Below are 16,953 nucleotides of genomic sequence, written 5' to 3'. Positions count from 1 at the left end.
CGTCAAAAATCAGTTGTTGTTCCGGAAACTATTGAGACAATTATAGACATTTGTGAGATCAGCATACATTCAATATTGCATGAACATTTCATTGTAAAAACAATGGTTTCTCGTTGAATACCACACGATTTGTTAATCGCTCAAAAAAGGCTCGTGTGGATTGGTCGAGAGAAATGTTAAACAATGCGATAGCGATGCTTCGAAACATGTCAACATATTGACCAGTGATGAATGGTGAATTTACGCGTTTGAGCCCGAAAGTTAACCGCAATCTGTCTGTATGGGTGTTTCAAGATGACCCGAATCCAACAAAAGTTGTTCACGCTCGAAGCACTTCCGAGCAAATGGGTGCCTGTTTTTTTGGAAAAACTGGACATTGGCATTGGTCGGCCAGTTGTCTTTCAAGAAATCAGGAAAACGTAGAAGACGTATCACCCTTCACAGCGACAATGTGAGCTATTACACATCGACTGGAACAACAGCAGTTTTGAGCATCAAAACATCGATTTGACGAATAATACACCGCATAGTCCTGACTCGGCACCGAAATGTGGGTTCTTTTTGTTTCTGTACGCAAAAAATATACTTACAGGTCAACTTTTTTTGACACCTGAAGAGGCGGATGGTTGCGGAACGCATGTTTTGGAGATAACTCTATCATAGTGACAAAAGTGCTTCGATAATTTTTTCAAAGATATTTAAAAGTGCATAGATCTTAATGGAGAATAATTTAAAAACAATAAAGCGATTTTTGATTTGATCTACAAGTAGCCTCCAAGGAGAATTTTAATTTTATGTTTGCTGCTTAAGGTACATATAAAATTGAATCTAAGTTATATCAACTATTTGAGCTAAGCGCAGGATTATTTCTCTTACGATCTACCCACTAAAAAATTATTACGAAAGCTTATTTTATAACATACATATAATATAGTCAACAATCTTAAAAAATATATTCGTAATGAATATTATGCCAAATTATTATTGTTCACTGGTCTACTTCAACGCCCTTTACAGTCAAAATCCACTATCTTAAAAAAAATTGAAACCCCGTAAACCAGGTTACTCAGCTGTATCTAATGTAAGAGTTTACATATATGAATGTCTTTAAAGTAATATAAACTTATATAACCTTATTATACCAGTATATTTAATTTATACCAGTTGTTCGTTCGCTTCGCCACTCTGTAGGCTTTGTTGAAATTCTTTTACGAGTTAAGTCAATTTCTACTGTTGTTGTAAGTATTATTTAATCAAAGTGAAGAATGAAGGATTCTATGTTATATTTCCCATAGTGCAGGCTTTACCCTGGGCACCGCCTAATGGATAGATTAGCGTAATAATATTATACATGCAATAAATGAAATATCATTAGATAGTGTATTTAAGCACGAAAACGTTTCAATATACTCTACGAAAGTTATGAAATTGTGTTTGATTAAGTTGTAGTTATGAATTAAGCACCAGATCTTAAACATACTGAAACTCTTTTAAAAATAGTAAGTCAAAAGATGGACAACGAAGTATTCTCAGTCACTGATATATAGTTTGTGAAAATGCAAAATGACTGGAAATCTATTCAGTAAAAATTTATTATCGACTTGAGTTTGTATACTACTTATTAAAATTTTACTCTCAGCATTTTATTGTTACATTTTTAGGCTGTCTAAAATTCATAGAATTCTATACTTATAAAATTTATGCTTGCTATTAATACATATTATAATGGCTTGTGAATTTTATATGGTGTTAATATTTTGATTTTAATCAAGTAACTAATTAAAAATAATATTAAAGAATATTTTCTATAAAATAAGATTTTCTTAACTTGGTCATCACTCTACTACATATATACATATATGTAAATTAATTTGCATTAATTCAATATAAGTACACATTATATACAAAATCACATCACAAAAGTTGATCAATATAAACAAAATCATATGCATGCATGACAGTCATACGGACTTTTTCTAGTTATGTATAATTGTCAAAGTTATCGAGCATATTTTTAACTTTCCTCTCTTTTTGTTTTTTTTTTTTTGCTACTAGCGCACAACCATTACTCAAACCTATCACAAGGCTAAAAACCAATATTTTTCTTTTATTACTTGTTGTTGAAAAAAGAGAGCCCACATATCAAACTAAATGACATTCGAACATGAAAAAACAAATATTCAATGAAATATGTCAAAAACACTAGGCTAAAAGCAACAAATCAACGCAAAGCCAACCAAAACCAAACACACAAACGTATGCATGTACAACAACAACAACAATAAGTGCAGACATAAATCTACACTTATGGATATACGATTGTACTATATAGTACATCAATTTCGTATAACCGATGACGTATGCGTGTGTGTCGCATTGCTTTTTGGCAACAACAAAATGCTGTCTAAAATACATACAAGAATAACAAAAGCGCGCCGTCACAGCCGCTGACATACCTCAAACTGACAAGTGAAAAGTGCAAAAACATCACATCAATCAGCCAACAAATGAAAATGGAAATGAAAATAAGAATGAAATGAAATGAAATGGCTGCGAAAGCGCGCTGAAATAAATCGATGAGCGGGTGGTGAAGGGGCGCGCACATCTAGGAGTATACTAAGTCTACACAAACATACCAACACATACATACGAATGCGCACAGTGTTGATGTAAATTTTAGCAACAAAATATTGCTACAGCTTTATTATTTTCCTTTTTCTGTTGGCGTGTTTTATGCCACAGCTCGTATTTCATGCGCGTGGAAATTACTAAACATATTTCTTCGCCTTATTATATGAGTAAGTGCAAATGTTGTTGTAGTCTGCCACACTGAGTACAATGTATGTATGTATGTGTACATTTGGTGGAAAAAATGTGACTTTTGAAAAAATGAATTACTGCCGCGAAAAAATTCGTACATTGATAAATGGCATCATGAAAATATCGAAAAGAAAATGCAAACCGTCCGTAAGACTGACAGACGGCGAAAAGAACAAGCATTCATAATAGCCAAAAAGCAGCGGGAGCTGACATACAAATGAGTGATTGAAAGGTCACTGTAGCGACAGAGATGAGCGACGTCGAGTCGGTTTGTAGTGCTGCTGCAACAAGGTAAATGGCCAGCTGCATGAAGGTTGCACAAGTCAGCGCGAAGTGAGGTTTCAATAGCCACAAGACGTTAACGGAGAGTGCAAACAAACAAAAAGGAACAACAACAAACGTACAAAACAATGGTGTAGGAAGCAGCGGAAATGTCACACAGTTAACAGACACCTAGCTGACGTCTGAAGAAACAAATTGGAAATAAAAATATTTGAAAGGTGTGAATTGTAAATATTGAAAGGAAAGGAACAGGTAAATGAAAGCGAAGTGGTGTCAAGAATTTTACATTTCCGTTGTGTTGACAGACGATAATATACACATGTCTATTATATTATCTTGTATATTTTATATGGAGGTGGATATTGAGCTGATTATTTAATCTAAATGGTCGGACAGTCTAGGCTATTTTTTTTAAGTACATTTTAGGGCCCTTGAAACATTAATAATACAGTAGAATATTAAAAAAATGTTTTCGATCTCCGATTCGCGCTAGTATTGAAGCGTTCGAGGCACTGAGGTAGAATTTTTCCCTCGAACCTGTTTTTTTAAATCGGAAACTCGGGAACTATTTCAAGTCGCCAATTGTTTTAAATCCAGATTTGTATTATTGCAACATTATTTTGATAACAATTTAGTTTTTTTGTAGTTGTATGTCTATTAGAATATATTTTTTATGTTGTTTCAGATAGTTCGAGTTTTATATGTGATCATGTTTAATAAAGCCTGAGAAAGATTACTAATAGGTTATAATAATGTAGTTCTGGAGGGCTCTAGAACGGCCTAAATCTATAATTTCACAAATTGAATTGCCTTTCATATTGGATGCTAAACGCTTGATAGATTCCCAATATAACCTATTATCTTATCTATAGTATAATGTTTCATGTACGAAACGTATCAATTGGGCATGGCGTATGAGTAACTTTTTACTGAGAATTGTTCCTATATGAATTTGGAGTATATTTCGAATTCTGTGAAGAAACACTAACTCAAAAAATATTTCCGATTATAAAATACCGTAAAATCACCAGAAAGTAAAACATAGCAACCTAAAAATATTTATAAGAAAGTTACTTCAAGAACATCAGTCATAAATAATATTTGGTGTATCAGTCCTTTGAAACAGCTGTATTATCAATTATTGCTAAAAAACCTAATTCGTTAATAGTATAAACATTAAAATTTCTCCTATCAGCGATTGCCATTTAAATAAAAATATGCATACACATTTCTATGCTTCAGCCATTACGTTACAGTTTGTCATGCGAATATTGCGGTAATTACTGTCAACCTTAGCTCAAATATGATTTTTTTTTAATTTTCGTTGTGGTAATATTTGAGTTCATCGGTCAAAATTTGTTGCATTTGCTTTTGGTTTTTATTAATTTGGCAAGTGAACAGCAGCCAAATTGCGCATTTTAATAGTTTATTTGCTTTCGCATATGACACATGTCAACACAGCAAGGTTGACGGCTGTCAAACTGACTGACCTTCAGACAAGCTGTTTGAGTGGTAAATTGCGTTTTGCTGCTTGATGCAATAAACAAAAAATTGTGTGTTTTTACAGATGGGTTGTTGGTTGTCCTTATATAAAAAAATGTATACAAAAAATACAAAAAATATACAAAAAATACATATATAATTTATAGGCAGATGTCTATTTATTGTTATATTTTTTCACATATAGAAAGTATAATATTGTTGTAAATGAATAATCGCTGCTCATTTTGCTTTCAATCACGCGTAGATTAGTCAAATGATGTTTTGTTACCAACACAATTTATTTTGTTGACAGCAAAACAATAAATAATACAACAAACAATGGTGTTTATCTAACAATTAAAAGATTGATGTGTTTGATACTTTTTTGGAGAAACCGGTGTGTATTGTAGTGGGCGATAATGAATGATGAGATATCATTGTCTCCTAAAAGTATACCTTTTAGTTTACGAAAAAATGTAAAAATAAATACTATTTTTATTGAAAGACATATTTGGCGCTCATATACTAAAAAAAAGACCAAAAGTTATAATTTTAATATACATGCCAGGTTGAAACATCATATTTCATAAATAGAAAAAAGTAGAACTAAGTTGAATTCAATAGAGATTTTATATTGCTTTTAAAAACAAAAAAATAATAATAATGGGATTAAAATGTTTATAAATGAATAATTGACAGGTACAGCGAAATTGAACAATTCCTACTGATATGTTATTTATGATTTTTTTTGCTGTTTGATTGAGAATCAGTCAAGCTTTCATTGCTTTCCGATTCGGTTTCTAAATATAATAGAGCCGCTTTGCTTGATAGATCACATCATCAATGACCTTTTAGGGTCAAGAAGGTTCCACCTATAAATAACTACAATCTCGAAATGATTTAAAATAAAGATCTCTAATTCTGATCTCTTCACATTAGGAATCAGAATATTGTAGTTTATTCTTTAATTAAATCGACTTTATTTAATATGAAATTGAAAACTCCAAACTTCCTCATAGAAAATATTATGGTTTCTCTGAGATATATTTCAAATCCTATCTTCCGATGATTTTATCATATCATACACATATGTATGTAATATACCAGTTTACAACTAAGAATTTCATGTCTAAAACCCAAATAGACAAAAACGCTTCTGGCAATTATAAAATAATTTCTTAACCGGGTAAGTATATAAACAATTTCATAATCCAACTTGAAATTTATTTGCTAATTTCTTGAAATGGTATAAAGAGCTCAGTATTCTGAATGAAATCTGACAATTTTCATCTCATAGAAAACTTGTTGTTTACACTAAAAAAGTTGATAACTAGTATTATAGATTTGACTGAATGATCCATAGAGAACTACATAGGAAACTATAATTACAAAAAATATCGTATTTCAAAACTATTTAATTTCCTTTTTTCGGGTACAGGTAAAGGACTGGACTATTGAGTATGTATTAAATTGAGTCCAAAATTATATGGTGATCATTGGCATTCTCTGATCTTCAAAGTTAACTTCAAAAATCGAAATACAGTGGAACTTCTCTAACTCGAATCACCATAACCCACAAAAAAACTTCGAGTTATAGAAATTTTCATTAAAACATAATTTTTTCAAACAGCTATAAAATATAGATTTATACTCAGTTCTATTTATTTACTTCGCATAAAGTTTTATGTTTATACGTTAAAACATGTATTCTGTAATTTTGTTTGTTGAAGTTTGCTATTGTTTGGCTCTTGAAGTCTAAATTCCATGCCTTTGTTATACGATTTATGTAATCCATAAGTATAATATCATATTTTTTTTAGCCTCCATTCGATATAGAGAAACTTTTTTAAAATACTGCCTCGGTAGTAAACTTTTAAATTTTTTATTATCCTGTGGTCGAAAAGTTCAATTTATGGAATGAATTTTGTATGAAATTTTACTTCTATTGCCATTTCAAGAGTTCGAGTTATGGAGAACTTCGAGTTACAGAAGTTCGAGTTGTGGAAGGAAATTTGTATGATATTTGATTTCTAAACGCTATTGCCAATTCAAAAGTTCAGTTTATAGCGACCTTCGACCTATAGAAGTTCGAGTTATGGAAGTTCCACTGTATTTGGTTTCGAAGTTCGAAAAAAACCTTTTTTTTAAATAATTTTTGCTAATTACAATAAATAGTTACTAAACAATCCAAAATATGGATTCAATCTACATTTTTCTACTAATTTAAGGGTGTTCTAAAATTTGGCTTATGAAGAGTCAAAGTTAGATCATCGAAAAAAAATAAGTTTTATTTTTATTTTTGGATATTTGATATTGGCATCTGTGATCTTGTCCCTATGATTTTTGTTTCCAAATATAAATTTCAGTAAATAGTCATCAAAATAATTTGTTTAATTTTCGTCCAATAATTTTAAATCATTTTCTTTTCAAAAAGCTCAGGGTAACTCTAATTTTATGATTATTACACAATACAAACAGTTTTTTATTTTTCTTAACATTTTCCACTTATGCCGTTTTTGCAGTTAACATGTAACTTTGAGATTGTGCTCTCGCATGTAAATGTACCAATTGCTTGTAGGTGCTAGACTTCATATCAAGCGAGTTGCAAACACATTGTCTCCTTGTCAATTCATTTAAGGTTGATTGACAATTCAAAAGAATTCGCTGACAACTTGTATATTGCTTTTGTACTTCACGCCGCTTTGTGTTCGATTCACCGGGGTATTGTGTGTGTTGCGATTTGTCTAGCGGGTGGCTGCGCTACTAAGTCACATTCAGAAGAAATACAAAGAAGTAGACACATATGTATACGAGAACATGTAGAATTGTAGAAGTTGTGTTGTGTTTGCAAGTGTTTTGCATGCTTCTGTTTGTATTATATTTCATGTGCGCTAAAATAAAGCAATTTAATGGTGTTGGCGCCATTTTGACAGCGCGTGGAAATCGTGTGCTTTGAAGTTGCGCAAATGTACATTTGTATTTAGTTAAGGTGAGCGAGCGCACTTTGACAAGGTGAGGAAAACAAAAACAAAACAAAAGGAAATTAATGTTTGAAATTTGTACAAACAACAAAGCAGCAATTGTGCGGTAAATAATAAATTTGATATGTTTTTCAAATTGAAAAATGTGGCAATTTCTGCGCTGACAGCCGTTGAACGCAATTCGTTGTGGGTGAGCACTTCGTGGATGTACAGAAATATACAAACATGTATTTAATTCTTAATTTTTCTGTGTCTGTCAAAAAAGTGTTGGCTTCTTTTTTTCTGGAAATTATTTAATTGATTGCATACAATATTGAACATGCATAATTACTTTTGATTGATATTGACGCGCTTCGTTGTTACGCCAGCGCAAAAGTTGTCAAATTATACACATTTCACAACACTGTTTTTTGTTGTTTTTTTTTTTTGTGAAAACAAAAACATTTATTTGTACATATGTTTTCCAGTAATACATACATACATGAGTTGTTAATTCGTTAACTTGTTTTTTCTGCAGAATTTTTGTCATTACTCAAGCTGTCAGAAACACTCGTTTTGACGTAATTACTCGTTAGGTCGCATGCTCGGTCTTTTATGCGAGTAGATACCAACATATATATGTATGCATAAAGCACATTTGTGTATGTGTACATATGCAAAAAAACCTACGCAGCTCTGTGTTCGAGGGACAAATTGACATGACATGCCAGCTGTCTGCCGCGTCTGTCAAAATTGCACAAGCCACATAAAAATGTCATGGCGTTTCCTTGATTAGACGATTGAGAGTTGCTGTCGTATATTACTAAACCACCGTTACTTATGATATGTATATACATATATGTATATGTATACATGCAGATATGCCAGCTTACAGCTTTGAGTATAATTAGTGTTTTATTAAGCGCATAAATTATATGCTGAACAAAGACTTCTGTCATCTCTGTGTATGTATTTAGCATATATTTAGTAGAACGCTTTGTCTAAGCAACTGTAGCGTGTCAATTAACCCCAACGCTCTACTAATATGCGCTCTTTAGCTCTTTTATACATAATTCCTTTTAAAACTTATTTTTACCTCAAGTGGCACGTCACTTTTAATTAGTGTTAAAATTTTATCGCCACAATTGCAATTTGCACACACATTTGTATTTAAATGTAAATTAAATATATAAACTGTATGGCAATGACAGCAATGAAAGGCAACTAGTTTAAATAACTGTTAACCACTTGTACATCTGTCAGTTTCACTATATATGCTATTACCAGCAACTGACAGGTACTGCAAGGTGGTTTCTACTTGCTATTGCAGGAAATTATTAAATTTATTATACCATTACAGATAACCAATTTTATATTTGCAATGAAAGAAGAGACCAATCTATTTGATACTTTTATTGTTCTTTAATTTCTATAGTGTTTACTGTATAATTCTAGACAAATTTAGATCACTTCCTATATTACATTATTCCAAGTGAAGACCAATTCGGCAAATCTAACATAACCAAAAACGGTTCAGTCGTTTCTAAGTTATAAATATGTAAGTAACCCTATTGTTTCTAGATTTAGGAATACTATGAGAAGAGTCCAAATTTGAAGTATAAAAGCTTCATTCGAACATAAGATAGTCGCTTTTGTTGACTGTTTTCTAGACAGCACAATCTCAAAGAAATTTTTTTCGTAAATCAACAGCAGGCGGCATAAGCAATTCTTGAACATACATATGTATGTTGTGGTACTCTCTGACAATTGTGTTCCTTAGAGAGTTCGAAATAACTGCTTCATTCGTTCGTGCCCTCAAGTTCCAAAGAAACATATTTTTTTGTTACACATTTTAATGTAAAATTCATAGTGAAGAACTATTTTGAGTGAAGATGTCGGCACAAAACTTTGCAAAAATACTGAATTTCTAGCATGACATAGCCCGTACAAAATTCACCGAAATCGGACTCTTCAAGGCCCCAAAGATCAAAGTTTGCGGCTAATTTTTTTGTTGAAAATATTGGTGAATCTCTCAGATATTTTAAAGAAATTCAAAGGAGATGTGTACCCTTTAATAGTGTGCCTCTGTGCAAAAACATGGGCAAAATCTGGACAACAGTTCCTCTAGCCCCAATACACCTCATATACGAGTTTTCCGGAGGTATTTATATCGTATACATCGCTTAATATCTAAGCAAAATAAAGTGAACGTAAAATGTAGCTGGATGACCAAAATAGTTAAATCGTTACTTTATTTCATTTCATTTCATTTCATTTCATTTTATTTCATTTCATTTCATTTCATTTCATTTTATTTCATTTCATTTCATTTCATTTCATTTCATTTCATTTCATTTCATTTCATTTCATTTCATTTCATTTCATTTCATTTCATTTCATTTCATTTCATTTCATTTCATTTCATTTCATTTCATTTCATTTCATTTCATTTCATTTCATTTCATTTTATTTTATTTTATTTTATTTTATTTTATTTTATTTTATTTTATTTTATTTTATTTTATTTTATTTTATTTTATTTTATTTTATTTTATTTTATTTTATTTTATTTTATTTTATTTTATTTTATTTTATTTTATTTTATTTCAACTTCAAAATGAATTATTTAATTCAAAATTTAATATTTATTTCACAATCTCTCCGCTTCTCCTCTCTCTCTCTCTAAAAATCTCATGCAAATTGAAAAGACACAACTTATTAATTATAAATACTTTTGTGTCGTGTCTACGATGTTCCTGGCATTTGCATGAGTAATACTTTCATTATGACATTTTAGTCACTTAGCTTTAGCTGCTTATGGATAAGTGACAATATTTCAAACGAACTTCTGTCAAACCAATCAGACGAGTTGAACATTTTATAAAGCCTAAGAAACTAATATACACCTTATACATAAATGACTTTCTATATTCATTTACATAAATATAAACTTGCATGTACATATATATCTAATATGTAGATACACGTAGGTGCATGTAAGTGTTGCCGCCTTAATTTTCCACTGTAGTTGTTGCTGTCTATTATATCTTACTGCTGTCTGTTGTCACCCAGACAAAACGTGGCACATTAATCAACCTCAAAATTTTGACAGCTGCAACTTTGCATGCGGCGGTAGCAAAATGTCAACAAAATTGTGTAAAATTACTACAAATACAAGTATGATGGGTGGTACGATATGGACGTGTAGGAAATTATTATACTTCAAATGAAATATCTAAATATTAATTTAACAAATACTAATAGGAAGACTGCCGAGAAATAACGTTTCAACTTGATTTACTTAAGTTTTTTAGCATTCCATTAACATTGTTCTTTTAAAAAATATTAATAATATATTTTAACACAAATATAATTAAATATTTTGTTTCATTATACTCGTATTATTCATTTAAACCACAACAATCAAATACTATACTACTAATACCACTCTTTCCCAACATCCGTTCCTCCTCTTCACAAATTCCAACTGGGTCATTACCAGTTCAACTACCATTTCACGTGGGCTTTTCTCCTTGTAAAGCGTGTCGCATGTCCACTCACTGCCTTATGTAGTAGTCATTTAACATGAAGTTGACTGGTTACTGTATGCTGTTATTACTGATTTATAGAAGTCATAATTTATGCGGTGACAAATGTTGCAGCAAATGATTACAAATGTTGTCTAGGTACAAGCATATATAATTTGTAGGGAAAAAACGCTATCTTGTCAGTGCTGACTGACAGGTAGTTTTGCTGTAAATTACTATCATTAAAATGAGTCAATGTACCGTGCAGTATTTTTGGGAAGTTATGTCTCTGCAGTTGTCAAAAAAGCGAGTCAACTTAAAATTACACGTTACTATTTCTGAGGAAAGTTTAATCTTTACGAATAATAATATTATTTTACATATTTTTCGTTGTTAAATATTTAATTTGAGGCATCATAACAACTTTTAATCAAACATAACTTACATACATACCAACATTTAAGTTGTATTTGAACAAGACTCACCTGGAAAGAGTATAAAATTTTAGATTATTTAGATTTTATTATAATGTTTTATAGTTGTATAAATCATAGCGTATTAAGAATTACATATTAATTTAGACTTTGAAGAACTAAAGAGGTTGCATGACAGACACCTGAATTGAGACAACTGATATTTCGAAAGGTATTTGAGAAATCTTGGTCTCTAATTGGGGAGGTTTTGTTTTATGTGATGGGTCCCAAGCCTTCGCACAACCGCAGAAGCGGGCTACGCCTTCGCACTTTAGCTCGCCTCCAAACGGATATCTGTTAGCTACCCAGGGGATATTTGGTCTAAAACCGGAAGTCGTGAACTGCTTGAGTGAGATGCAAAAGAATCGCTCCTGGCCACTCCAAAGTGAATGACAATCAGAAACATTCCTTACTTGCGTGAACTTCTACTCATGACCCCATCACACCGCGTCCTGATTTATGCCGCTGAAGCGTGGACGATGACAACAACCGATGAGACGACCCTTGGGGTTTTCGAGTGAAAGGTTTTGCGCAAGATTTATGGTCCTCTAAACATTGGCAACGGCGAATACCGTAGGCGATGGAATGATGAGCTGTACGATTTATACAACGACATTGACATAGTTCAGCGAATAAAAAGACCGCGACTACGCTGGTCAGGTGATGTTGTACGAATGGATGAAAACACTCCAGCTCTGAAAGTGTTCGATGCAGTACCCGCTGTAGGAAGCCGCGAAATAGGACTACATCCACTCCGTTGGAAGGACCAGGTAAAAAGTGACCTGGTTTCTATTGGTATTTCCAATTGGCGACAAACAGCAAAACAGATCAATGAGTGGCGCGCTCTGGTGGATTCGGCTATAATCGCTTAAAGCTGTTCCTAGGCCAAATATATATATATTTTAGAAATATTCCTTGTATATAGAGAAATGTTTACAAATATCTGATGCCCTGATCCATAGCATCGACATATTAATAATCTTAAACGATCGTTTAAAGTTAGAGAAATTCATGCTGTGGCATGCCAATAAGCCAAAGAGAAGAGTGAGACAGTCCATAGAAACTGAACTGAACGGCTGAAATTTCTCAGAGTAGAAACCCATATGTACTTGATTTATCTCTGCTATATTAATATAATATACTTTTGGATATACGGAATATCTGGATGGAGAACAGATATTTAGTCATAAAACATTTCATCAATCCACCAACATATAACTTTACAAGTTCTTTTCGACTCTTACTGATCAATCCGCTTTCACAATATTTCAAAGATAGAAGATTATTTTAATTTGTGAAGCCTCAAAAACTTCTCTTATATCTAACTTAATGGAACTAGCTTCCAGTATGAACATAATTCGAACTCATAATGACTTAGTCACATGCGTCACTGAGCGTATACTAGGAAAAGTTGTGACAAATTAATTCACACTTTTTAACCAAATGAAAATTATTAAATTATAAAATTCAATAGAAATGTAAAAATGAATGTTAATGAAGCAATTAAATATACAATAACACATGCGGAGCCCATACAAACACAACAAAATACACATTAACATATTTATTTACATACAGCGAAGTGGACAACAATTTAGGTGCTAATTTCATCCAAATGCCATTATTGCCATCATAAATTTGTGTTAAATCGGCGCACCTCACTTTTGAAATTTCCAATGCGCGACGCAACATTTTAGCTGGTTAGCTGGAGTGTCGCTTATTCACGTAGTATTTACGTATTTACGTGGCCTATTGAAATTGTCACTCAAATGGAAACATTAAATATTTGTGCATATTGACTTTTTAATTAGCTGTTAGCGCAACAATTGCGGCGAGCAGCTAAAACGTTTTGTGGTCGACTAACAAATAAACGTGCGCATATTTATTTACTTGACATAAATACACGCTATTTGCATATGAGTAACGGATTAAGCCCAACAGTAAATCCGATTAACGACAAATGTGTGTGGCCAAAGTAGACCGATTATGAGCATCAATAGTGATCCGTTGGTTTAAATGCTTAGAAAAGATAGAGTTAACTGATTTACTTTATCGGTTTATTGCTAGAGGTAATTTTAATAATAATATCTAAGAACTCTATAAATTTATATGGTTTAGAGCCCATATAAAATACAAGGTGAGCCATCATCTATATATGCCGGTATTGAATAACTTTAAAGGAAAATAATATTTGCAAATTATCTGGAATATTTTTCTTATAAAATATCAATCAAGTTTTTAGCGTTTTCTTTGGGTATTTCTGCTGAGTTGCTTTCTTTATCGATCAGCTCGGTCGGCATAGTGATGAATACCACAGAAAATAAGTTCAACAAGAAACAAAGAAGGAAGTCAGTGGTGTTCAAATCTGGAGATCTGGAGGATTAGTCAATGTTACCTCGTGTCGACCTACATAACCTCAAAAATTCTTTCAAAAGTGGAACATGACAATTCTACGGTAAAGACCTTTTTCTTGATCATAGTCGACAGCTCAAACGATCACTTCTGGAACATGCAAAGTCGTTTTATGGATATTGCACTGATTTTCTGATCTCAAAATAAGACAATTTTACTTTATAATGTTGCCAGATATCCGGAGCTGAAATTAATTTCAGAAATCATAGTAAAGTTCTAATTCACTTGACTACGTTACTCTTGTGGAACTTGGCCAACACTCTTTCGGTCAGCTTCATTCTGTCTCCCCCCTTTTTCCCACTATTCACGTTATTTTTTGAATTTCGACTTAACTATACCGATAGAAATGGTGCAAAGTGATGGCAGGGTTCACTTGACTTAAAATTTTGGTCCTCCTTTTCTTTATAGGAAGGACTTCAATAAAAAATAAAAAATATATTGATTTCATGATTCTCTGCTCGCTATCTTTAGAATAATATTTTTCTTAACAAAAGCAAATCAAGGCGAGTTTAATTTGAGGCAAGAGAGTAAGCGGATATCTTACTTATAGGCTAATCTTAATTACTTTCAAAATGGACAACTGGTATAATGTGTTCGATTCGCTACTCTCTTTCGTTTGTTGATTTGAAATAGTTTATACAGATATTTCGTCATTAATTTTATATATCTTTATATCTTTAGCCTTTTGGCACAAGAATGAATTGATCAATTAACCAGCTTTTGCTCGGTTAAACGCGGATTCAGATCAATTTATCATACAAAAGACAAATCTTATTTTCTACATTAATTTTTAATCGAATACAAATCGAGTTGAAAATGGTTGTTGTCTACGCTGTAAATTTGGCTGTGTTTATTGATAAAATAGCAATTCGCTGTTGAAATTTACCAACTTATAATGAACAGCAAAACCAAAAAATTATAACATCTGAGAGTTAATCGAGCAGCCGGCAGTGCGAAGCGAAAAGCCGGGTTTCTCAATTATATTCATAATGTATTAAATTAATTCGGCTGTGCGAAAAGGCTATTACACTCTTACAATTTTTAGTCACCAACATTTAACACCACCTTAATGCATTTCCTCGCTGATTTTAGTCACAATATGAAAATATCAATACCACTTCATGCATGCAATCGAACTGACAAATTGACCGATCAGCTAATTATTGCTAAAAAGTCATTTTTCATTGCTTTTGTTGTGTTTATTAAAGCTGTCACAACGCGACTTAATAAATGCGAACATTTCCACTAATAAAGTGTCGGACCATTGATGTGTCCAACAACAACAACAACCAATTACTTTTGTATAACGACTCTAATGTGTATTCCCCAGCCAGCCAAACCAATTTTGCATGCTAATTTCAATTTAATTTTCAAATTGATTTTCAAATCACAACATGCACACGAACGCATTATATTTGTGTATAAATAAGTGAGCACGTCAGCTGAATTCAGCTGGAACGCAGCGTTGGCGACACGATAAGCAAATTAATATAACAATTTTTTATTTGTATTCATCAACAATTGGCAGGCAGATAGACAATTTGTGGTAGCCAACCAACCAACTAGTTTGCATATAAACAGGTGTGCGTGTGTGTATGTTTGTGTTTTTGTTAGCTTAAATTTGCATGTGTTTAACGGTTTTGCCATGTAGATATATTAATTTATGAATGCACTTATAATATGTACAACGCATGCAAATTGTAGCAACAGTCAACTGCTCAAATGGTGTTAAGGCGTAAAAGCTCGAAGGCATTGAGCGGCATTTAAGCGTTTTTGCGCTTAAAATCAATTCAATTGGCGCGGCGCGGTTAAATCATTTAAATCGACCGCGTTGTGGCTCTAATGGCTTCCATTATAGTTAAGTGGTTATTGCAGCTTTAATGATACTCGATAGATGAGTGTTAAATATATGGCGCTTTAGTAAGTTAATGGTTTTGTGGAGGCTGTTTTAGAGAGCTTTCATGTATATTTTTGAAGCTGTGAATGAAGTAATCAATAGGTTGTTGCTCAATTTTAGATATGAAAGTGTATTATTTGATGAGTTCATTTACTAGGAGTCAGCATAAAGCTTTTAGCGGAGCTTTCAAAGGAAGTTCAGAGGTCATCATAGTGTTTGCTGGTTCGTAGTTTCTAATATCTACCAAGGTATAATCGGTAAATCAAAACTTTGATACGAAGTTTCATTTTTCTACGAAGGTGGGTTTTTAAAAAGCTTCCATTTTCTCAATAATTAATTATTAAGTGATATTCACGAAATGTTTCTAGATCACTCCCGCTTTATTTGGAGTTGAAGTTTCGACGATCTCAACATAAAAGTTGTGAAATAAACACTCCACTTCTAGTAAAATGTGGTCATGAAAGTGTAGGGTAAAGTTCGTTGCAGTGAATACGAGAAAACGTTCGTTTAGTTCATATGTTTGGTATTAAAATACGGCTGGTTATACTATTGCTATGATTAGTAATTGGTTGCTTGGTTGAATTCGGAGGTCGAAAGTATTTCTAATCCCAAGCGGACGCACTTAAGTCACTAGTAAACTCAGTGTGCTCATCAGTAAACACCAAGAAAAGACAATTTATCTGGGTAGTCGCAGCTAATGCTTCATTACACATACCCAGTTTCTGAAAATGAGACTATAAAGTACATATATGTATAGTCTGCCATATAGATATGTATAGTCTGCCACCTGCCACCCAAATTCCGTTCTATACAAAAATACATTTTTGGAACGACAAGTATTGGTCTTTTTTCAAAACAAGAAGTTCTCTTCTATAAGCTCCCAATAAAATACTAGAAAAGAGCTTGAAGATAATTATATTTAATATTTTTTCTAGGGTTTACAAAAGATATAAGTCAATGAACCGGATACTGAAAGATGATATCGAGTGTACCATATTCCAAATAATTTATGAGAATGAATGAAATAAAAATGATTTTAACGATTGGATTTCCAGCAAAACTTTTGAGCCATTCAGGGCCCGTTTTTATTAAAAACGATA

At 32.4% G+C, this 16,953-nt stretch overlaps 1 protein-coding gene across 3 annotated transcripts in view; it reads right to left on the bottom strand.

Moving 5' to 3' along the window:
• LOC105212558 (zinc finger protein Elbow) overlaps window positions 1–16,953 on the bottom strand; it is a 90,173-nt gene that overhangs the window by 21,369 nt on the left and 51,851 nt on the right. The window contains exon 3 of one of the 3 annotated variants that reach the window (XM_054226506.1): window positions 11,525–11,556. The exons of the other annotated variants lie outside the window; for them this stretch is intronic. Within the exon in view, the coding sequence (XP_054082481.1) occupies window positions 11,525–11,530 (6 nt within the window). The 5' untranslated portion in view covers window positions 11,531–11,556. The remainder of the gene's footprint in view (window positions 1–11,524; window positions 11,557–16,953) is intronic. 3 annotated transcript variants of the gene reach the window in all.

The sequence above is a fragment of the Zeugodacus cucurbitae genome, chromosome 3 (genome assembly GCF_028554725.1).
Source record: "Zeugodacus cucurbitae isolate PBARC_wt_2022May chromosome 3, idZeuCucr1.2, whole genome shotgun sequence".
Lineage (NCBI taxonomy): Eukaryota > Metazoa > Arthropoda > Insecta > Diptera > Tephritidae > Zeugodacus > Zeugodacus cucurbitae.
This window is presented reverse-complemented; position numbering and strand designations above follow the sequence as displayed.